General features: G+C 37.8%; 1 protein-coding gene and 2 long non-coding RNA genes across 3 annotated transcripts in view; 2 read left to right on the plus strand and 1 right to left on the minus strand.

The window, feature by feature from the left end:
- The first annotated feature begins 3,477 nt into the window (after positions 1 to 3,477).
- On the plus strand, positions 3,478 to 12,065 carry slc22a4 (solute carrier family 22 member 4). Its single transcript, XM_030746916.1, has 10 exons — positions 3,478 to 3,906; positions 7,958 to 8,061; positions 8,135 to 8,289; positions 8,995 to 9,166; positions 9,869 to 9,995; positions 10,259 to 10,365; positions 10,492 to 10,706; positions 11,110 to 11,292; positions 11,538 to 11,673; positions 11,848 to 12,065. The coding sequence occupies exons 1-10, from the start codon at positions 3,478 to 3,480 to the stop codon at positions 11,924 to 11,926; spliced, it is 1,707 nt and encodes a 568-aa protein (XP_030602776.1). The 3' UTR covers positions 11,927 to 12,065.
- A 341-nt stretch (positions 12,066 to 12,406) lies between these two features.
- LOC115792451 (uncharacterized) lies at positions 12,407 to 14,146 on the minus strand. Its single transcript, XR_004021034.1, has 3 exons — positions 13,991 to 14,146; positions 13,236 to 13,542; positions 12,407 to 12,724 (listed from the first exon to the last, which is right to left on the minus strand). It is a non-coding gene; the product is annotated as an uncharacterized LOC115792451 (long non-coding RNA).
- A 290-nt stretch (positions 14,147 to 14,436) lies between these two features.
- The window catches only part of LOC115792427 (uncharacterized), a 29,157-nt gene continuing 19,135 nt past the window's right edge, over positions 14,437 to 24,458 (plus strand). Inside the window, exon 1 of the long non-coding RNA XR_004021029.1 lies at positions 14,437 to 14,791. This is a non-coding gene — a long non-coding RNA (uncharacterized LOC115792427). The remainder of the gene's footprint in view (positions 14,792 to 24,458) is intronic.

Genomic DNA, 24,458 nt, shown 5'->3' on the forward strand with positions numbered 1-24,458 from the left:
CAAATCCTCTCTTCAGCTCTTAATACTTCCAAAACACAACTCAAGCATAGCTGAACATGATTGTGACATGGTTCATTATCACATGTCTGCACGACAATGATTAACTCTCCTTTATGAAACAACTTTTCTTTCCATGGTGTTATGTCATGATAAACAACATCTCATCATGATGATGTAATTATATTTACTTACAAATGATTCAACAGTAGATCCACTAGAATAAAGGGGTAACAATTTGAGTTTTTTTACAGGAAAGGAAAAAAAAATTATATCATAAGCATGTATGTGCCATTTAAATGTAGTAGTTTCATCTCATTTAAGTATTAATTTTGTTGAGTACACTGTTGTAATATTGACGCATAATTTCTTTGTGTTTATAGTTTTTTTAGTGCGTAAAGAACACTCCAAACTTCTTATTGGACAAGAGAAAATAATGCAGCCTACTCAACTGCATCTGCTCGCTGGTATGGAAGGAGACCAACACTTTTTATTTTGATGGTTTTTCAAATTGTGGCAGTAGCAGCACTGATATCCTCCCCAAGCTGGGAGGTCTTCAGCATTATTTTCTTTGTAGGTGCTGGGGGATTCTGTTTTAGCTATGCCTTTTGTTTTTTTTAACAAAGAATAAAATTTTTGATAGTGCATGTTATGCATGTTCTAAGAGTATGTCTGACCTGGTACTTAAGACAATCATAATTATAATTATAAATCATAATTATAAATCCATACTGCCAATAAGGCAGCCAGAAATTTGAGTGACTAATGAGTGTCTAAAGTCTGATGAGTCTAATGTTCTTCTTGGCACGTTTCCTTTAATTTGTGGCATTTACAAGTTCATAAACTCTACACCTAAAAACCAGAGTGGTCTATGCTCCCTTAGAGTTATTAATGTGCTCAGCTTTGGGGTACATGGAAATGCCTGTGGCAGCCTACTTCCTCCATGAACAATTCCAATGACTGCCTCTAGCTTGACCTACATCCCTCTGTGGTTGTGAGACTGTTCTTATGTTGCATTACAATATGCTCTTTGTAGTGAAAAATTCTAGTAATGTTTAGCTTGAGGCCCTTCTTATGCCATGCATAAGGAAAACCCAAGCTTGCTTCTTTTAAGTATAAATTCAGCCTCTGTGCAGCTTGTGCAACTTTTGTGCAACTTTGTTTTGAAGTGAAATAGAAAAAAAAAAAAAAGTAGAGTCCACACGCCAGCAAAAGCTCCTGAATGACGTTTAATACAATACCATAATATGATGTTTCGGGCACAGCTGCTCTTGCTCAAACATAGAGGACATTACAGGGAACACGCTATATATACACGCCAACATCTACTGTAATCATGATCATGTGATCGTTAATCCCCATCAACCAAACAAAGAAAGACAGACATCCATATAAGCATGTGCACGTAATTATGTATTATTTGATAGAAAAAAAAATGTACAACATTATCATAAAAATATAAATGTGGACAACAAGTCAAAACAGAGTAAATTGATTGACAGATGAAAAACAGCCTGTAAGTCAGTATGCAAACGGTAATGTTTCTGATCTTGAAGTGAAGTAGAGTCATAATGTCTCCTGGTGAGCATTGGGAATGTTGGTTTCCCAGCCACAGTCAGTTTGTGTTCTCTTTCCTCGAGCCTTAAGAAACAGTAATGAGCCCAATATGACATGTCCCACCATGATGTGGCAAAAGGCAGTGAATTTAAAAAGATACACAAGAAGCTGTGAGCAGGCAAATATTGACAAGTAGCCCATCTCATTATGTGTAGATTTGCACTTATAGACTTTATATCACAGTGTTGAGCCGTAAATTAATAATATTCACACTCCACACAATCCAGCATGGAGCATGAACCTAAACTTGATGTTTACTGATTATTGTTTGTCCTAAAATCACCTTATAGGCATAGCGTCTTCAACAACAGGATTGATGTGGAGCAGTAGGGTATGGGAAACATTTGATTATTGATCAAAGTAGTGCATGTACAGTACCAGTCAAAAAATTTGGACACAGTGTCAGAAGAAGAAGCAGGAAAATACATTCTGACAAACTGAAATGAGGATGCAGGAGGGCTTTTGTAACTTCCAGGAATTTACCTAGGCATTTCTGTTCCTGGTGATAATATGTATCCTGACACCAACAGACTGCAGTTCCTGTTGTCTCTTGGCTTAGTTTTGCATTTGAAGTTAGCCTATTTGTGTTAGATCACTTATTATATCACAAAGTGATATAATAAGTGATCCTCTGATCCCTAAATTCAACTTACAAACCAAAGGATCCAAAGTTTAACTACAGCTTCATCTTTTTGATTTCTTCTTCTTCTCCACAGGTTGAAGATGCATTGCCCATAAAAGACAAGAAATATAACATTTTGGTCAGAAAAACTGCAATATTTTCTCTGTTACATTATTCTCTTCATTTCAGTGGTGTGTTTAAATTTTCCTTTATAATTTAAATCCTTAAAGATTTTAAACCAAAAGACTTCTCATTGCTCCTTCTCACACCTGTTTGAAATTAGCACAATCAAGCAGAGTATTTGAGGGCTGCATGATCAGCAGATTTCTGCTGGATTGTCTTCACTCTTGTAGCTTGTGCTTGGATTCTTGCTTAGTTTCTTGCCTGCTGCTCCAAGAAGTTCTTTGTTGTGTCCAGCCCCGCTTCGAAGATTTCTGTAACCTGCAAGAGAAGGACTTACCTGGAATATTCACCTGCCTGCCCACCCTCCACTGCCATTTAGTTCTCATTGGGAACCAGTATCCTTCAGGAGATACCCAAGCCTATACTTTCCTCACTACCGAGTAAGACTATTCCACTCCCTGTCACTCATTCTTGGACATGGTCCTATACCTTCAGGTATAGGACTATGGTCACAATAAACAAGTAAGCATCAAGCATCCCTGGAAATGACAATTAAATGTGTAAGTGGCAGTGGCGCAGTGGGTAGGCGCTCGCCTTGCAGCTGGAAGGTTGCAGGCTCGAGCCCCTGTCCCTGTCCTGCGTTGTGTCCTTGGGCAAGACACTTAAACCACATTGCCTCACGGTAGCGCCGGTCTCTGGCTGCATGACTGCAGATGCTTGTCTCTGGATGAGTGATCTGTAGCCATCATTTTGTTGTGTGCCTTGTGCACACAATGACAATGAGTTGAATCTAACATCTAAATGCATCATTACTATGTGAGGTATGCTTAAAAAATAACTCCTTTCTTAGTCACTTTCGTTGCATTATCTGGGTTACTTTGATTGTCTTTTGTAGAAAACAAAATCTAAATGGCGTGCTTTTCAGAACCTCTCTTAACGCAAAAAATGTCAAAGCTCTTGTGTAACTGCGTAACCTCCCATATCAGGGGAGGCATATAAAACCAGAGCTCAGCTTTACAGTTCACGAGCTCTGAAATCTCTTAGAGCAATAGAGCACGCCCTATCTTGTGTCAGCACTGACAAACCATTGCCTGTTTTTTTGTTTTGCTTTTTCAAGTATGAAGGATTTTGGTGACATAAGGGATAATGTCAAAATCAGAGACTATGACACCATCACAGCTTTCCTTGGATCTTGGGGACCCTTTCAGGTCAGAATTTTTTTAGCACTGGCCATAAGCATTCTCCCGAATGGCTTTATTGGCGGATACATAGTATTTGTAGGTGCTACTCCACTTCATGAATGTTATATCCCTGAAAACTTCCACATCAGTGAGATGTGGAAAAACGTGACAATCCCACTGGAAACTGTCAATGGCATTGCAAAGCGCAGCTCTTGCTCGAGGCTTAACTTGGAAATTGTCAGGAACTACTCTCAAAATAATATTATCCCAAACGTTGATGTGAACGTTAGTGAGATACCTTGGGAGAGTTGTGTGGATGGGTGGGTACACAGCAGAAACATCTACCAGTCAACAATTGTTTCAGAGGTAAGAAATTTGTCATTTATTATTGATCTGTATGTCTAATAAACTGAAATCCTTATCTATATTACAACACACTTTAAGCAGTAAGCCATAATCAAAGTATGTGGTGTGGTCTTTACGTTTTTCAGATAAGAGTTTTTCCATAGACTTTGCATATTAGCCTAATCATGTAATGTCAAAACTAACTCATCAGCAGTAAATGGCTAAACTATGGCAGCCATCCAGGTACAGCACCAACAGGTCAAAATACCAAACTCTTATTCACTACACATACACACCCTGTTCATGGTGTGTAGTATTACCACGAAACGGAACAGCAATAAATAAAGTTCAATATGTAAATGTTTGGACATCGCTTGAGTAAAAGAAAACAGATCGCACCATAAAACACGATCTTGCTTGAAGATTGTTGCAAGAATTACCAAGATTTACTCATCCAATTCAGTGCAGGTTGAAAAAAGGCACAGTGCGCTTGAATTCAGCAACATCCTCGATCATCATTATTCAACTTGCTTTACAATTGCAATGGATTTTAGACTAATGCTCCCAAAATTCACCTGCAGTTCATCAGTGCTTTTCATCTTGATCAAACATCCGTCTCATACCACAGGTCAGGACTTTGTCTTGGCCAATACAAAGGGCTTTTTTTTTTCTCCCCTCTCTTTCCAGGCATTGTGTTTTACATGCATGCCTTGGGTCGTTGTCTTTTTGCATTACCCAGCCTCTCTGAAGTTTGAGAAACAGTTTAGTTCTTCTCCTGAAAAACTTCAATACACTGATGAATTTGTTTTCCCCAATGATTGCAAAGCATCCAGTTATCAAAACACCAAACCACAATGTTACCCCATTCATTCTTCATATTTGGGAATGAATTCTCCATTTTGCTTTTTATGGGCTCAGCATTGGGGCATGTGACTTATTTCTTTTTGCAGCATTGGAAAAAAAAATTGCATTTTAAAAAATGTATATAAAATTGCAAAACATCATGCAAATAAAAAATAAAACTTGACTAAGAGCTTCTTACACTATCTATATATTGTCAGGTGAGGAGTGTGTTGATTTTTGGACCCAAATGTAGAGTCATAAAATAGAGTTAATGAATTAAAAGAAAACACAACTATTTTGGTGTAGCAGAAGCTCAACAGGCAGCAAAAGAACAAATTCCATTTATCCAAACAGGTGATAAAACTCACCAGCTGACAGTCAGTACAATGACTTATTTTTGTCTTCAATTTCCCTGATGGAATCTTCCTAATGGGATTAATAACTACCCATACATGTAATTAGGGAACGGGAGAAACACCAGTGTGAACAACTGAAACTAATCAGAGAAGGGAAGCTAAACTGAATACAGCACACAAGACAAAAAATATCAAAATAAAAACGGAGAACATCTAACACGCTGACAGAGACTTAACTAGACACAGGGAACATATTGGAGGCAGAGTAAACTGAAAGAAGGAATACAATAAAATGGTAACAAACAGTAAGGAATATAAAATAACAGTGACTGGAACAAAAAGCACAAGGCTGAAAACACAACCAAACTAACAGTTAAACTAAAGACAATTAAGAATAAACAGAACTTAAAGGTCCAAAAAACACAACCCAGGACCATGACACATACACCAATCAGGCATAACATTATGACCACCAAACTAATACTGTGTTGGTCCCCCTTTTGATGCGGAAACAGCCCTGACTCATCAAGGCATGGACTCCACTGGACCACTGAGGATGGGCCTCCATGGTTCAGACTTGTTTGTCCAACGCATCTCACAGATCTGATTGGATTGAGATCTGGAGAATTTGGAGGCCAAATCAACACCTCAAACTTGTTCTTGTGCTGCTCAAACCATTCCTGAACCATTTTTTCTTTATGGCAGGGTCACATTATCCTGCTGAAAGAGGCCCCAGTCATCACGGAATACCGTTTCCATCAAAGGGTGTACATGGTCCGCAACAATGTTTAGGTAGGTGATACGTGTAAAAATAACATCCAAATGGATGGCAAGACCCAAGGTTTCCCAGCAGAACATTGCCCAGAGAATCTCACTGCCGCCACTGGCTTACCTTCTTCCCATAATGTATTTTGGTACCAAGTATTCCCCAGGTAAGTGACACACGTGCACCTGGCCATCCACGTGCTGTAAAGAAAATGTGATTCATCAGATTGGGCTACTGTACCTTCTTCCATTGCTCCATGGTCTAGTTCTGATTAGGGTTTAATATTTTTCCCGAAAATGACATGAATCAAATCCCGGGAAATGACGAGCCATTTCCCGGGAATCCCGGGAAAAAGTTTATTTATTTTTTTATTTTTAATTAGGCCTTCTGTAGCCTGTGTCGGCCTTAACCTATTGTGATATTGTAGAGGTAGCTTTCCAGCTATGTCCTGTTATGCCCAGTAGGGGGTAACGTCGGCTTGATTAACACAATAAAACCTACATCTGTACATTGGAGTGCTCGAGCTATGCGGTGTTGTATCGTTCCTCAACACTCCCTTAACAAATATAATTCGAATATTCCTCCATTGTACATGGAATTATAACAAGCTATTTTACAACTGCTGGTGCAAAACAATACGGTTCATCTCCACACAGCATTGATAAAGGCTCAGCCACGCTGTCGTGGCGACATCTGTTGCACTATATCTCCACCAGTGGAACGCTGTAATAGTCATTGAAAAGTTAACTACCGTACTACACTAATATGACATAACACAGGGCCTTGAGTAATGCACTACGACTTGGTCATTGCCATTCTGGCAACAGCAAATTTACAACACCGTGTCTGAGGGTTAAAGTAGGTTCGCTGTGAATCGTCTTTTGAAAAACTGGCCGATCCTTATAGCCTAAAAAATATACATTTTACTCAACTCCATTTTAAAAGCGAAATATGTTAAAGCAATCTATTTCATGATAATTTCTTCACACATTAGGCCCGTATCCTAATTCATGATTGTTAGTAAGCGGCTGCAAACGAGGAAAAGAAACACTCGAAATTAAACAGATATTTCTTTATTGTTCAGGGCAGGCATATTTTATAGGCTATATAATGCAATATAACAATATATAATATAAAATTATATAATACAAAATACCTTAGGGTAAACACATTGCCTACGATTTCAACAAATTAAAGAGGAAAAAAGCACAACTGTGTAATACCTCTATTAAAACGCTTGAGATGAAGCTGAAGCCTTAAACGGAGGCTGAACGTGCCTGAAATGAAGAGTAATGCTTTTCGCATTAAACGAACCCTTCTCTCAATATTTCCTTAAATTTAACATTCTGAAGCTTTCTTTTCTTTCTGAAAGTCAAATCGACGCGCGCGACTTTTTTCCCGGTTTCCCGTCTAACGTTTCCCGGGAAACGGGAAATGGTTCTGATCGCATTTCCCGGGAATCCCGGATCCCGGGATTAAACCCTAGTTCTGATGCTCACATGCCCACTGTTGGAGTTTTCAGTAGTGGACAGGGGCCATGCAAGCTCTGTGCACAACAAACTGAGATGCACTGTGTATTCTGACACCTTTCCATCAGACCCAGCATTAACTTTTTGATATACAGTGGCTCGTCTGTTTGATCAGACCACACGAGCTCCCCACGTGTATTAGTGATCTTTGACCACCCAAGATCCTGTTGCTGGTTCACCGCTGTTCCTTCCTTGGACCACCTTTGATAGATACTGAAAACTGCAGTCCTGGAACACCCCACAAGACCTGCAGTTTTTGAGATTCTCTAACCCAGTTGTCTAGACATCACAATTTGGCCCATGTCAGACTCACTCAGATCCTTACTCTTGCCCATTTTTCCTGCTACTAACACATCAACTTTGAGGACAAAATGTTCACTTGCTCCCTAATATATCCCGCCCCCTTACAGGTGCCATGAAGAGATAATCTGTGTTATTTACTTCACCTGTCAGTGGTCATAATGTTATGCCTGAGTTTATATGTACATATTAGTTAAATTTAGGTTCTATTTTATTCAAAGACATATTTGCAGGAGATTTTTTTTTTTAATTTTTAAAAATTTTTGTTTATTTTGCAGTGGGACTTGGTTTGTGAGAATGCATACAAACTTCCACTTGCCAGCTCCATTTATTATGTTGGTGTGCTAGTGGGATCGTTGATCTCAGGTCTGGTGTCTGACAGGTCTGTACTGTACACAGCATTATTTGAACAGCATTTGTATTGATGTAGCCAACTAAACTGTGTTTCCTTACAGATATGGAAGGAAACCAATACTCTTTATCATGATGGTGCTTCAAACTGTGTCAATCACAGCGCAGATATTCTCCCCGAGCTGGGAGATCTTCACCTTTATTTTCTTTTTTGTGGGTGCTGGGGGATTCTCCAACTATATCATTGCATTTGTGCTAGGTATGTTTTCCCAGCAAGGAATGTACTATTTGACACTCTTTAATATGCACAGATATTTTATAATCTGTCTGTGCATGAAGTATGCCATTTGCAGTTTCGCTTGTATAATGAAAAAATGCCACTTTAAAGGTTGTTATTTCTATTAATGCAAATGTATCACAGATGTGAGCTGTTTTGTTTTTTGTTTGTTTGTTTGTATTTTGGGCTTTTCTTCTATGCTGGGGCAAGTTACTGAACCCCAGGTTGCCCCTGATGCATGTGACTGTGTGTTAGGTTAAAAGCACTTGCATACAGAAGAAGGTGTTATGGTACTGAGGCTTGTAGTAAGAAAGTGCTTTGAGTTCTCAAACAGAGTAGAAAAGCACTATACTGTACAAGTACCAGTCCATTTCAAGTAAAAGTCGCACCTTTTGAAACGCGTGGGTTTCAGGAGTAAAATTTGAGAATAGCTAAATCAAAGAAGAAACATAAATTATCTATATTGAACCTCATTCATCCCTGTTACATAGAGATATGTGTGCTACTTTTGCACAGCTCTTTATAGAACCCCTAAAACCTGCAGATGAATTATACTTAATCCCAGAACATAATGGTTTAACTGACTTGGTAAGTACGATAGATTGTACAGTCAGATTCAGAACGTTTGTTGTGATGGCATTACCAGTTTCCCTAAAATGTTGTTTGTGAAACTTGTGACAATTACAGGTTCAGAAATTCTAAGCCCAAAAACCAGAGTGATCTTTTGTTCTCTTGGAGTTTTTATGGGCTCAGGGTTGGGGTACATGGCAATGCCTGCAGCAGCGTACTTCCTCCGGGAATGGCGGTTGCTGTTGATTCCAATGGCTGCATGTGGATTGATCTATGTTCCTCTGTGGTGGTGAGACTATTCATTTGTCACATTTTAGCTTGGCCTGTGTCCTGAAAGTTGCTTGCAACTAAGGACAAAGAAATATAATTTCTTTAATGTTAAAGGGAACATGCAAGTAAATATTATATGGATTTATTGCCTAATTGTAAGATAGCAGAACACCAGAATTCATTTCACTTATTTTTTTTGGGGGGGGTTGTTTTTGTTTGTTTGTTTGTTTACTTTAAATTTAAGGGGGAAAAGAAGAAATTTTCATTTTTGTGTTACTGACCAGTGATTCCCAGTCTTTTCAAATGAAAAACAAAAAAAGGAAGAAAGTGGGGTGCTTTTGTTTTTGTTTTTTCCCCTTCTCCAAACAAAAAAAAATGCAAATATGATTTATGAGTTCTGCCTGTGGGAGAGTTACTCTTCCATTACATGTTCAGAGTTCATAGCTTTTCATAGCACTTTTCCTTAACATAAACAGGTCAACCAGCTCTTGTCATGTCTGCCCCTCAGATACCAGGTTATTTCAGTCCTTTTGGGGGGGCTTCCTAAACAAAAATGATTAGTCATCCTCAACCAATAGGAAGTTTTGGCTACACCATAAACTCCAAAATATTGGGTGTTATCTCCAGAGGGTCTTGGCTTAACACCAGATCACAGTTTTTTGTTTGTTTTGCTTTTTTGCTGAAAATATTGTTATTTCTCTGTCTCTGTTTGTCTGTTAAGGATTGTCCCAGAGTCTCCCCGTTGGCTGCTCTCTCAGGGCAGAGTAAACGAAGCTGAAGCTATACTGAAGGATGCTGCCAAGAAGAATAAAGTGGAAGCCCCACAGGCGATTTTTACACAAGCTGAGGTATGAGCTTCAGCAAGTTGGTGATTTGAAATCAGAATGTGTTTAGAGAAATCTGAAAAGACTTGAAATTCCTAAACCTTTTGACATTTATACCATGATTCCTCTTGTCTGTTAGCTTAATTTTGCATTTCAGTTTAGCCTGTTTGTATTATACCACTTTGTATTATACGTGCAGAAGTCGTGTTTCATTCACTGATCCAGAATATAAAGTTTAACTAAAGTTTTGTCTGCCCACACCCACACCCACACCCCACCCCCAACAGGTTGAAGATGCACTGACAAAGAAGGAGGAAAAAGAGGGAAACAACATTTTGGTCATCGTGAAAAACTGCAATATTTTCACTGTCACATTAATATGTTCACTTCTGTGGTACATCTAGAATTTGCTCATATCACTTAAGAAATTAAAAGATTAAAACAAAAACACTTTTAAAATATTTTGTTTTGATTTTTTTTTTTTATGTGAAATTAACTGTTGCTCTGAATTTCTCTGTAGGATCATCATCACCATTAGCTACTTTGCTTTAGTCCTCAACACTTCCAACCTGAATGGTGACCCTTACATAAACAGCTTCTTGTCTGCTGTGGTAGAGGTTCCAGCTTACATAATTGCCTTGATACTGCTTAAGTTCTGCTCGAGGCACTTCTGCCAGTCTTCCACACTCTTTCTCGGAGGCGTCATGATCCTCTGTGTCCACCTCATTCCTATAGGTAATAATGATGCTTTTCAGCTGGGTCACTGATTAAAGGAAATTCACTTGAGTTCACGTCATCAGATTTTTGCACTTTGTCCCAAAATATGTAAAAAGAATGAATCCTCATTTACTTACATGGATAAAATAAGAAATATGGTGTGTGCGTGTTTGTGAGAGAGATCAGACCAATTTAAACACCTTTAGCTTTCGTTGTGACCAGATGAGATTCATGTGTAAGTGCAGTCTGTTCAGCAGGGCTGCATTGTTTAAAAAATCATATCTAAATAAATCCTTAAAGTTATTGACTGCTCATCCATATATATCACTAACACAGAATCTAAGTATGATTGTTTAGCTTTAGTCCTAATCTGACTTTTTTAGGTTGTGCTCTAATGTTAAACTGTTTTTTACTTCCATAGATTTACCCAGTGTGGCTGTTTTTCTTGAGATGTTGGGAAAGTTTGGCATCACATCAGCATTCTGTGTTGTGTATGCTGTCACATCAGAGCTCTTCCCCACAGTTATCAGAAATACAGCAATGGGGATTTGTTCCATGGCTGCACGTATTGGCACTATCATCTCCCCTTTTATTATTTACTTAGGTATGCATTTATTTCAGCCCACTGTCCTATACCATGGTTATTTTTTTTAGACTAATAGTAGCAGCGTTACGTATCTTAACCATGTTACTTCTGTGGGGTATGGAAAGCCTCAACGTTTAGCTTCCTTAAACCTTAAACTTTAGTGAAATTTAACAAGAAGGAAAAACTTTTTTTTTTTAACCGGCATAAAGTCAGTTTCTGTTTTGTTGCCCTGCTCATTTTAGTTTTGTATTTTCCATTTGCAGGACAACAATTCAAGGCACTCCCTTACATACTGATGGGAGTTCTAGCCATATGTGGTGCTGTCTTATGTTTTGTGTTGCCTGAAACTTATGGAAAAACATTGCCAGAGACTATATCACAAATGCCACAGATATGCAGGTAAGTTTATACATTAATATATCATCTGGCTTTACATTTAAAAGCTATTTTCACACACTTTTTTCTTTATGCTCTTAACAAAACAACAAATAAATTTAAAAAATCATTAATTAGTGATTTTTGATGAAACTGCTTACTGTCCCACTGTTGCTAATTGACTCCTTGTTGTTCAAGCAGGAGAAGAGGAGAAAAGAAAAAGGATGAAAATGAAGCGAGACCATCTGTTTGCGAGTTCAAAGAATCCAAATTATAGTTAGTCAAGCTTTTTTCTCACCGCTTTATTATTTTTGTGCAATTCTGTTTTACAGCTTTTATCTTGAACTTGTAACAGTCCTCGTTACATACCATATGTGGTTGTTTAACTAACTTATGTTATTGTGAAGTCTGTTATCAGCTGCCTATCAAATGCACTTGGTTGATTATCAGTAAGTGTGACCACCTCCATGAAAGCCGATGTTTTGGCAATTTGCTGCTGTGGAGCATTTATGTGCGTTAATGCTTTAACGGCAAGTGTATCATATTTGATACATGCGTTTTTGTGAGTTTTTGAGACATCTACATCATTGGTTTTATTTTATTCCCAATGAAAAACCTAAAAATAATTGCACAATACATTTTTAAGTAATAAACTGCAAAAGAAAAAAAATGCCAGATGTAGATTGAAAACTCAAATATGCAAATATTTAATTTCTGTTTTTATTTATCAGAAGGTTCAATAAACACATTTTCCAAATAAAAAAAATTCCTTCAATTATTTCATGTTTCATGCTTTACAGGGTTAACACAATACCAAAATCTTCCCAGGAGTGGACATAGTAGTAATATCAGTCCAAAATCTGTGCAATGCTTAGAAAAACTGCAGGAAAAAAAACAGAGGGCTTCATCTGTACAGGCCTCAGTTAGCATGTCAAAAGTTTATGCAATCAGAGTGAAAAAATATGAGTTGTTTGGAAGGGCTGCCAGGAGCAAGTCTCTTCTCCCTAATAAAAATAGGGCAGCCAAGATTTCAAAGTTGCATCTGAACAAACCACAAGACTTCCGGAATAATGTCCTGTGGACAGATAAGACCAAAGGACAGATGTTTAGTCATAATACACAGCACCGTGTTTGCATTAACCAACACCTGAAACCACCACTTGTTAAGCACAGTGATGGAGATGTGATTTTGGCTTATTTGGCAGTCACAATACCTGGGTACCCCGATTAACCATGCACTCCTCTGAATAAGTCTTCTAGAGTCAGATGTGAGGCCATCTGTTCAGCTGCTAAAGCTTGGCCAAAACTGAGTCATACAACAGGACAATGATCCCAAGCACAGCAGCAAAACTACAGACAGCTGTGCATTAATGAATCACCACAAACCCCAATGAACTGAAGCAATGTTGTAAAGAAGATTGGCCCAAAATTCCTCAACAATAATCTGGGAGACTGATAAAGTCATACAAAAAATTACAGAGCCCTGTGAAATCTTTTTTTTTTTTTTTACATGTTTGTATATGGCAAAGTAATGTGCCTATATGCAATATAGTATTGCTGACAGGCGATAACTTGTTATGAATTACCTCTACTAAAATTCTTCCAGCTGCTTTGTGTAGAGTTACAGTGTTCATCCAAACAAGAATAGCACACCCACTGGTGGCTCAGCAGTGTTATTGCTGACACCAAAGGATGCCTATAGGCTACGTGAGGGCAATCTGAGGTCAATTCTTGTTTGTGAGGTAAGAGATTCTGGCTAGCTCGTTTAGGTTGATACAGCAGACAAGATGCGGTGTCGGTCAGGACACCGGAATGATGACAGGATATGACGTATTTGCCAGCAGGTCAGATGACTGCAGTGATTTATTGCACACTCAGTGTTGTCATATAGTTCTGAAATAATAATAATAAATCACATTGTCACCATCTCCATAATAAAGGTATTCACACAAGTAGAAAAAATATACATGTCTTTCCTTTACATGTGCAGAAAAATAGTAGCTTAAATAAACCAACAGGAAGGCATATTAACCACACTAGTAGGTTAACTGGGTCATAGCTCCCTCTACTGGCTAACTCGGGTACTAAACAAACAACAGCACATGGCTCACATGGCCGTTCTCCAGCGGAGTAACGCTAATTAACGACCCGATCTAATGGCGAGTTACAGCTGTTAGCTCACTGGACGTTTAAACACTTCTAACATCAGCATTCACATTATATTCATACACAAGGTTAAACAATAGACCTCCGCTGCTGAACGGCGGCAACACGGCAGCGATGCTTAGCTAGGTGCGCCATAATAAACACACTATCTATAGGCTATATGAACAATACTCACTTCGTGCATCCACTTAACACTCGGAGTGCCACAATAAAACACTCTCCAACAAAAACAACCGTGTTTCAGGCGAAATATACTTAAGTCCCCACAAGTGCGTAACGGTGAAAAAAGGAGGAGGAAAGGAGGAAAAGTCTGCAGATCAACTTCCGGCTGTGCAGCTCACTGCTCTACTGGGGGTGATTGCGCCACTTCCCTAGCAGCGCACCTTCAAAATAAGAGCCTTTGATACAATTCTATACACACAGTGTGGTGCAGATCGCTTGTAAGATGCTTTTACACATTGTCATTTACAAATTGCATGCAATAATGAATTACTAAATAATTTATTGTTGCATGTCTCCATTTAAAAGACCACGGCATTACACAGGCTACAGTTTTACGCTGTGAATGGTGAGGAGTAGCGATTTAAAAAAGAAGCGTCATCTGTTTCCGGGGAAAGTCCACCAATATTTCACTTTCAGTTCAGATCTGACGGGCAGCTTTAAATGTAAACACATGAAATTGTTTTTTGCGTTATTTTGGCCTGAAGGTGATTCGTGGTTTTCGGAACTTTTTGTAATTAAAAGGCTGGATTTATGAAGCTGTAAACTGATCACAGCGAGCGAGAACGCAAATGGGAGTTCGTGTTCGAGACTTGCGTATTTCGCCTGAAGCGCTGACCAAAATAAAAGTGAAACCACCGGAGGAGCAAAAACCAACCGTCTGATTCTTTGTTCAGCTTATTCGACCTTTAACTCAAACGGCAATGGATTTTGTTCAACTTCAGTGTGGGATAAGTTGACGGAGGCATGATTTAAAGTGAGTCTTCTCTCTCCCTTTTTTTTTATCTGCATAAGCGCATCCTGTCGTCCTAGATGGCGGTGACTCTGGTTTTTCACGACAGCCTCGATGATACTGGAATAGCAGTACATCACTTAATTGATTTAAAATCGGGATTTAATGCAACTCTTTCTATATACATTTCTTAGGCTGCTCGTAATTTGGAAATTAAATGTGATATGCACAGAAACCAAAAGCACGATTACAGACACAGAGAGATGGATATCGTGCTGCTTCATAGACACAATGCTAATCACTTCTTTCCTGCCTTATCGATTCCTCTCGGTGCTGCATCTTAAAATCTAATTTTTATTTATTTGTTTATTTTTTACTGTGGACTGTACTCTGTATCAAAGCCCACTTTGACATTTTAATGCACACGTCTTTTATGCACATTTTGAACAGCTGAAACATCTGAGTGGTGGCACCTACTCTCATTGTGACGCTTTAAAGTCTCGGAAATTCGGGTAATTGCACGCTTTGCCTTCAACTGCTGAACTGATTCATCTGACTATTCCAAAATCTTAAGATTACAATATTGGCCTCATAGTTTGTGTGTGTGTTTTTTTGTTTGTTTTTTTTATTCTAGCTGTGATTGTGTTTAAATGGCTCCTCAAAGGCAGGCCACTATCTTTTATATTTATTTATTAAGGAAACAACTTGTTAACAAAAACAAAAACAAGGATAGAATGAGGAACAGAACACAGAAAGAGAAAGGCAGGCCGCTATCTGTATAATGCTACGTGTACCGTTGCATTATAATATATATTTGACCACTAAGTGTCGCCAAAGTCATCAATTTCATGAATAACGTTTTTTGTTCGTTTGGTTTTTTGTTCTTCGTAATATATCTGAAATATTCCATGTGTTTAACTTAGGCGTATTAAATTAAATTGATTGATTTTATGTGAATTTTTACTTGTGAATTTTTTTCTGTTATGCCTAGGATGTTCAGACTTATTTAGACTACATGGCACATTTCACATTTTAAAGTTTATGAAAAAAGTCTAAAATGTTTTTAGACAAAAATGACTGTTTATACTGTAATTACAACATTTGCCTAAATATTCAGCAATTAATTCATATACAGTTTGGTATTGTGTTTAGAGCTGGAGCAAAATTATGTATTTCATGTTACACAAAGTTTTTTTCATATATATTGTTTACTAAAACAACACACTTTTGATATTATTGGTTTAAAAAATTAAATTTTTTAAATGAGATATTTGGTTAATTAACTTTTTATGCAGAAAACCTACAAAATCTGAACAATACCATTTCCAAAAAAAGATGGGACACTGTAAAATGTAAATGAAAACTCAATGCAATGATTTGCAATTCTCATAAACCCATGTTTTATTCCCAATAATAGAATACAATGGAATATAAGAAACACATCAAATGTTTAAACTGAAAAATGTACCAATTTAAAAATGTACCTTTTCATTGCATCTCTGATGGTTTCAGTACTGGTACAGTAAAAACTGGTACATTTTCTCAGTTTAAGCACTTGATATATTTTATGTTGTGAACAAAATTTGAATTTTTGTTGCCAAATCATTACATTCTGTTTTTATTTACAATTTACACAGTCTCCCAACTTAGTTCCAACATATTCTCCCAACTTATTTGGAATTGGTTATAACTGAATTTTACATAACGTAACTTGTAGGTAACAGGGTGATTATAATGTTTTGGCTGTGCTCTCTTCTACACTCTATTGTCCACGGGGCTGTGCAGCTAGGCCAGGAAGTCTGAAACGTGAAAACTAGAGATATTTTTTTTTTCTTTTTCTTTTTAATTACCTGATTGTTAGACGAGCTTTTTTTTTAGTTTGGTGGTGCCAATATTTGGGATACTTTATTTGAGTATCTCATTTATCTTCCATTCATCCATCTTCCCTCTTCCACTTATCCAGTTCAGGGTTGGACTGGGGCTGGAGCCTATACCAGCTGTGAAGAGGGGTACAGATAGGACAGGTTGGTTGTTTATCGCAGGGCTAACACAGAGACACAAACATTCACCAATATAGATTCACCAATGTAGATTCAAGTTTTTCAGTCAGGTTTTAAGGCCCTGCACAGTACGGAGTCCGCATTAGTGAGAGTTTTTAATTATATATTTAGGGCAAATGGTGCTGGGGAATATGTTGTTCTTGTTCTCCTCGACCTAACTGCAGCATTTGACACGGTGGACCACAGTATTTTATTAGCTCGTTTACGGACCCAGTTTGGCTTCAGTGGCAGCGTATTAGAGTGGTTTAGGTCTTATCTGGAAGACAGTCTGTAAGGTTAGCCGATTTTGAATCCTCATCCACTCCCCTACTTTATGGGGTCCCACAAGGTTCAATCCTCAGTCCCCTGCTTTTCTCACTTCACTTGCTCCCATTGGGCTCAATACTTAGAAAACATGGGATCTCCTTTCACTATTATGTGAACGATAGCCAGATATACATGCCTTTAAAAAATGTACATACTCGATTAAGCCCCTATTGCTGTGTCTTGAAGACATTAAGGCATGGATGGCTTTAAATTTCCTAAATTTTAATGATAAGAGGACTGAGGAAATGGTGTTTTGTCCCAGTGGCTCCTACATAACATCTTCCATTCACTTGGGGCCCTTGGCATCTTATTTAAGGCAGACGTCTCAAATTTAGGTGTTAAATTTGATAGCCACCTTAAATTGGATTTGTAGGTCAGGGCAGTGGTTAAGTCCTGTTTTTACCATCTTAGGCAGTTGGCAAAGATTAAACCAATCCTTTCAAAACCACATTTTGAAACAGTGATCCATGCCTTTATTACATCTCGGTTCAACTACTGTAATGCTCTTTACCTTGGAATTAGTCAGTCCTCCCTTAAGCATCTTCAGCTCATCCAAAATGCTGCTGCACAGCTTCTGATGTTGGCCAGAAGGAGAGAGCATATCATTCCTATTCTGGCTTCACTACACTGGTTGCCAGTGTGTTTTAGAGTTCATTTTAAGATTCTATTATGTGTTTTTAAATGTTTACATGGTCTTGCCCCATCTTATCTCTCTGAGCTATTAAACCCATACCTCCCAGCTCGTTGCCTCAGGTCAGCTGATCACCTGCTCCTGGAGGTACCGAGGTCAAAGTTGAAGCTCAGGGGTGACAGAGCTTTTAGTGTTGCTGCTCCTAAATTATGGAACGATTTGCCGTTGCATATTAGGAGCGCTCCTTTATTATCGACTTTTAAACCTGCTCTTAAGACACATTTTTATTCCCTGGCTTTTAATACATGCTGAGACTTGCTTTATTTGTGTTGGTGTTCTGTATTGTTGTTGTTGTCATTGTGATGTGTATTGGCTATTTGATTTTTACCTGTACAGCACTTTGTTGCAGCTGCTGTTGTTTTTAAAGTGCTTTATAAATAAATTAGTAGTAGTAGTAGTAGTAGTATTTAACTTTAAATGCATGGTTTTAGACTGTGGGAGGAAGCTAGTGTACCCAGGATCTGATCCAGATGTAAATGCCTGGAAATAAAAAGCTGAGATGTAGATCTTTTGTTTCATATTGATGTTTTTAAGAAAAATTTTTTATGTCAAACACAATTTTTTTTCAGTCTACAGTAGAAATAAAGAGATTGGTCTCATTATTCCAGTGCTTTTGGAAGGGTGTGTACATAAGTGCATATGCTATGATCATTAGAGTATGATAAATTCTTTTGCTAATTTATTAGGTTACATTTTCTTGTCTATTTATAGAAATTTCTATTTCTATTTGTATTCCAAGAGGAATTAACACTAAAGTAACTTAATCATACTTGATTATTTTATTAAAGTTTTAGATCTCCTCAGTTTGACTAAAGTCTTGAATTGCTTTTATTGTACCACTCATTCCTCCCACAAGCCAAACAGCCAACTTCATGAATGAACACCAGATGTCACCATTGGTCAAATTTTAAAGAAACTCAGCACCATGAATAGCCAGTGGGTGGTGCCAAAGCTTCTGCTATAACTAACATGAACTTGCCTGTGCTCTGTTTATGACGTGAAAAGGAAGTATTGTGGTTTCACTGTTAATGACTGGCTGTTTGTTATCAGTTCATCTTACGTTGTATTTTGCATGTATGCTACCATATGTACAAGAGACTCAGGCCCAATAATTCACCACAGAGAACCAGTTAGTTTAAAGCACACAGTTTTCTATTATAATCACTCTGCAGAGTGGCTAAATGAGTGTCCTACATTAAAAACAGGAAATGAATTGTCTGAACTGGAGCAGTGATAGATGTGCTACTTTGAACCCACCCAGCAACTAGCGGCCTTTACATAACAGAGTTACAGGAACCTTTAAACCACACAAACACAAGATGAACGACGCTTCCCCATACCATCACTGGGCAAAACAAAAGCCATGCAAAAGCCATGCAAAGTAGCCAAAATATATTTGATGTAGCAAACACACTTTACCTCCAGTAGACTGTATCAGTGTCAAGGCATAAGAATGCTCGAGCCTTAGGTATGCTTTTGTTTCATTTCCACAGAATCAGATTTGCAGTGGAATACATCTTTTATCAGCTATCATCAGAGAATGCAAGCAGATACCAGGAGGCCACTGATTCCTACAGACAGCTTTTAAGTCCTCAAAAGCAAAGCAAGCGAGTGTTTTGTTTGTTTGTTTGCTTGTTTGTGCATGTTTTATCAGCTTAAGTTTGCGACACCCATAAGTCAATACAACAATACAACAGTTCAGCCATTATTTAAATGTGAATGTGCAGCATGCTTCACCCAAGAACATGTCATTGAACCCTTAAAGTTTTAAGTGCTCTTTGATGTTCATCCTCGGTGACACCTTAACTCAGAGACACACCACAAATGAGTAACCGTGCAGGTCATGATTTTAAGCCCCATTAGGTCCTCATGCAAAGGGTTTACCCTGATTAGGGCTTGTTTAGTAAAACCATAAGTTACAAACAGCTGGGTGTGAGTGGGTGGCATTCCCCCACAAGTGCTAAAACATGAGAGGCTCATCCACGTACAACAAGTTATCAATTTTAATCTTGCTAACTGGCAATGTGTGTGCAAACAGTCATAAATATGACTCTTACGGTAAAAAGACCTATGCATCAACTGTCAAGTGTCAACATGTGGTGATATATCCCCTTGCCCTTAAAGATACTGACATTCTTGAATAAGCCAGTAGACTGGACTAGAGCCAAAGTTCTTGCTTAAGGCATGTGTCTTTTAATTTTTGTTTAATTTTTTATTTTATTTTTTGTCACAATGAAATAAAAGAAAAATTGATTGTAATTTTTTCTGTGATATTTCATAAACCACCAAGCAACTTATAGTGATGCCATGATGCCGGGCACTCTGATAAGTCAAACAAACACAGAGAGTTTTTTTGCAAGTATAATGTAACCCATATCTGATAGGCAGAGAGCAAACTTGCATCTGCCTCTCATCTTCACTAAAGGTGAAGAGGAGCTGTGGCTCTTCACTAAAGATTCACAAAATAAGAAGTTTATCAAAAGAATAAAAGTGAAAGATTCATTTCCCTTAGAAAAAAGTAACCCTCATGTGAAAAAATGCTTTGAGATTAGTTTTGGTTTGAACGCTTTGGTTTCTGTGGCTTCTTCTTACAAAGTTGCTGCTTTAAAGTCTGGTGCAAAAAAAATGTTCCATTGCGGCTAAGCCAGGGCAAGAATGGAAGTGTGAAAGGTGAAGGCAGATTTCCCAACTCCAGGCAGATTTATTAGAAATGCCTCTGCCTCCCTCTGAGCAGCACCATCTACTGGTCAGAGGACAGAACTGCACAGCTTTAGCTTCTTTCAAGTCACGTGCTTTCACAGAAATCGAGCCTACAGTTTAGAGCAGGTCACATTGAGGTTGACAGTCAGACAGAGAGTGAAAAGGGCTTGACTCAGCAGGTGCTCTGTTTTTTATTGCATCGGGTGTTTGTCCAGTTTTATTTCACTTATCTCATGAGTTATATGGGTCATGCAGTATGTCTTAAAGCTCTGAAATACCTCGGAGTCTGCCACAGGTGGCAGTTTGGGGTGCAGCATCTTGTGGCTTCCGCAGAGTGGGTGGGGTGTTAAATCAGAAGTCCTAATTGGGGTTTAGCTAATCACTTTATTTTTTCCTGTAGTATTTTTGCTGTGCATTCAGAAAATGGTTATTTGCCTAGTATAATAAAGTGCATTTTTAATGTCTCCCTATTGGTGGCTAACATTAAGGATATATTTGTTTAAAAAGAAAATAATTGGAGGGGTTAGTTTACAGTTGTGCCCTTGGTATCCAGCCTGAGGCTAACATTAATAGCTTACCGCACAACAAACAACACCTGTGTGTGATAAGTCCAAACAAACAAAATTCTGTGGCATGTTTTTGAACCTGCATGTTTATCTCCTGTTTGCTGCCTTTGTTGTTGCTGTTTTGGCTTTGTAGCAACAGCCTGCCTCACCTGTGGCCACACCTATGCCAGGTGGCAGGGCAGCACAAAGACCTTTTGAATGGTGATTTCAGGTAAATATGCTATTTATTGTACACACCAGCTCTAACGCAGACAGACTGTATTATATGAAATAAACGCTATTGAAAAGTCAGAGCGCGATTCTTTGCAGTCAGAGATTCCAAAGTGTGGACTAAGCATTTGCTGCTGTGTGGAGGATAGTATATTCTCTTGGAAGACAGAGGAAGACTTTTTCACCCCTTAAGTAATAAATTCCTTTGGGGCTATCACTTCCTTACTCAGGAATGCCAAAATTGTCCAAGACAGTTTACACCCTGCCACATCTGCACAAATGTTTCTGCAGATCCTGTATCAGTCATAGTTGTTTGTTGTAGCAGGTCTGCAGCATTCTCTGGCTGATGAAACAAAACATTTTTTTTTTTCTGTCTTTGCGTGTCAAATTAATGAAGAGATGGTGGTGTTACTTTAAAACTGAAAAAGTACAGTAAGAGGGCATCACAGGAGATAACCCGCTGTCACTGTTGCAAGACATTTATCTTTTTTGTAGAGGAAATGTAAAACTTTATTGAGAAGATCCAGATGGCATATTAAGTTTTTAGCTGATGGTAGCCCTAGAAAGTATAGTCATTCGTTCAAGTTTTTTTTAATGAAGCTTGTTTGACTGGTAATGTAAGATTGCTATTTTAGTTCATTATTGTTTGCAAGGTGCATTTTTAATGAAAGAAGTCCACAAGATGTTTTTCACCTATGGCAACCACATGTGATTAGTGATTAACATCCACCAGTTGGCTGGGCAGAGTAGCATTTATTTTGCGACCTAGTGTGGTTATTGTGGCCATTAAATTATCCTGCCACCGTATGACATTCACTTCCTTTTAAGTTTGTGTGAGAGAGCAAGAAGCAGAGAGAGAGAGAGCAGCAGAGAGGATTCTGGTCTTTCCAGTAAATGAGCCAACTCTAGTAAACGGCCTTCAGCTTTGTTTTATCTCTCACTGATGTAGCTACCCTCCCAACCAAAAACAACTTGCACATGCACGCACACACACACGCGCACACACACACACACACACATGCTTGCAAAGCATCAAACCAATACAAAGACGGCCAAAAAACATGTCAGCTTCCTTGGCTTATCACACTCTCTTATCCTTCCTCAATCCATATCTCTTTATCTCTTTCACCCACGCCTGTAATGCTCCCACTCCTTTTCACCCACGTTTGCACATCACCAGCTTTTCAGCAAACAGGTAACTCCTATTTACAAAGGTATGACAGTGAAGCAGGATATAATTACACTAAACATAAATGTATGCATGACTTAAGGCTCTAGCCACAAGTTCTGTTTAATAGACTTGAATTCAATTTTATTTAATTACAAGGCACTCTTCTACTGTAAGTAAAAACCCGACTACATTATGGAGAAAAATTGTTCCAAAAATCCCTTATTTGCAAGTACTCGACCAAAGTACCCAAACCAGACTTGGAAAAGGCATCCTTCTGCCATGGCTGTTTGGGATTAGGTGAAAGTAAAGAAAGAAAAGAAAAGAAAAAACAAACAAACAATACAAATTATTCTCATCTTTACTAGTACAGAAATATTGCATTTGTTCTTTTTAACTTAAACTTAAATAAACCACAATAAAATGACTCAAGTTCAAACAACTGACCTTAATTATAGTGTTATGTATCATATTATTAGATTGTTATGAGTGATGCAATTATGTGTAAATGGTGTTTTATTGTACTGTTGCGGCAGATAAGTGGTACATTTAATAACTATGCAAATAACTACGAGTAGTAGTAAGTATAAGGAGTATTAATCTATAGAAAACAGAAAATAGATGGTCAACAGCTATTTAATATTAGGCAATTATAGTACTTGTAAAGACTTGATACTGTGTATTCTGTAAAACTTATAGTGAGCATAGTGTGTTTTAATTTTAATACCAAAATGGAAACAGTGATGAAGTTCTTCTCTGTCTGCCACTGCTGATTAAACTGGTTAACAGATGACATTCTGTATCATTTTTTACAGCTTTGGTTGTGGCACTGAAGAATATATATATATATATATATATATATATATATATATATATATATATATATATATATATATATATATATATATATATATACTTCATCGTCAGTTCTCCCACAGTGTTAAATCTGGGTGTTCATTTTAATCAGTCTTTCAGTTTTGATGACTGTCTTGTACAAACTTGTTTTTGACATCTGCAGAACATTGCCGATCTTTAATGTATTGTGTTTCAGTGTGAAATGGAGCTGGAAATGGAAGCGGAAATGATAATATATGTTTTTGTTTTATCGTGCCTCAATTATTGTAGTATGTTTTTCCTGTGCCCGAGCGAATCATCGCTGGATCACCTGCAAATAGTTCAGAATGCTGCTGCAAGACTTCTAACCAGGTTCTTCTTAAAGTTTAGGGTTCAATTTAAGATTTTGGTGATGACTTTCAGAGGTCTTGAGGGTCAGAAGCCTCCCTGTATTAGTGAACTACAACATCCATACATAACTGCTAGGTCAGTTGATCAGTATTTATTGGTGGTATCTAGGTCCAGGTTAAAGACAAAAGGGACCTGTGCTTGTGAGGGTATGGCTCCCAAGTTGTGGAACCAACCTCCATTGGACTTGAGATCTGTGGACACTTCTGATACCATTAAAAAGAAGCTTAAGATGCATATGTGCAGGATTGCATTTAATTAGTTTTATTTATTTATACTGTTTACTAATTGTTGTCTTATTTTTTAAAGCACTTTGTGACAGTGAAAAGTGTTGTATGAATAAACGTTAGCCACTTACTTCTGTGGCTTGCCCCCCATGTGGACGGTCAGTGATCATCTGCAAGTCAGCAGTCTTTCCCCGTGTTTGCAGTTGTGTGTATTGAACTACACTGATACACAATATTTATACTGTTTCAATAGTAATTTACTCATACAGAAAATGAAATATTCTAATATTTAGAGTTAATAGATTTCAGATTTTCATGAGTTATAAGACATAATCATCATAATTAAAACAAAAAAAATTGAAATATTTCAGTTTACAAGTAACAATTACAAATATATGGCAGTTTCTCTTTTTTGATTAAAAAATGAACTTTTTCATTATATTCAAATTTTTTTTGAGTAGTCTAGGCGCAGAAAAGCTTCTTTGTAAATTGAGAGTTAAAGTGTTTAAAGCTACTTGGCC

Source organism: Archocentrus centrarchus, chromosome 14 (assembly GCF_007364275.1).
Source record: "Archocentrus centrarchus isolate MPI-CPG fArcCen1 chromosome 14, fArcCen1, whole genome shotgun sequence".
NCBI lineage: Eukaryota > Metazoa > Chordata > Actinopteri > Cichliformes > Cichlidae > Archocentrus > Archocentrus centrarchus.

What these genes read in the sequence shown, in the direction of transcription:
- slc22a4 (XM_030746916.1), top strand. Translation starts at nt 3,478, where the DNA reads ATGAAGGATTTTGGTGACATAAGGGATAATGTCAAAATCAGAGACTAT. An exon ending in TGTCCACCTCATTCCTATAG is followed by an intron (nt 10,707 to 11,109) that starts GTAATAATGATG and finishes TTACTTCCATAG; the next exon opens with ATTTACCCAGTGTGGCTGTT. An exon ending in CCCTTTTATTATTTACTTAG is followed by an intron (nt 11,293 to 11,537) that starts GTATGCATTTAT and finishes TTCCATTTGCAG; the next exon opens with GACAACAATTCAAGGCACTC.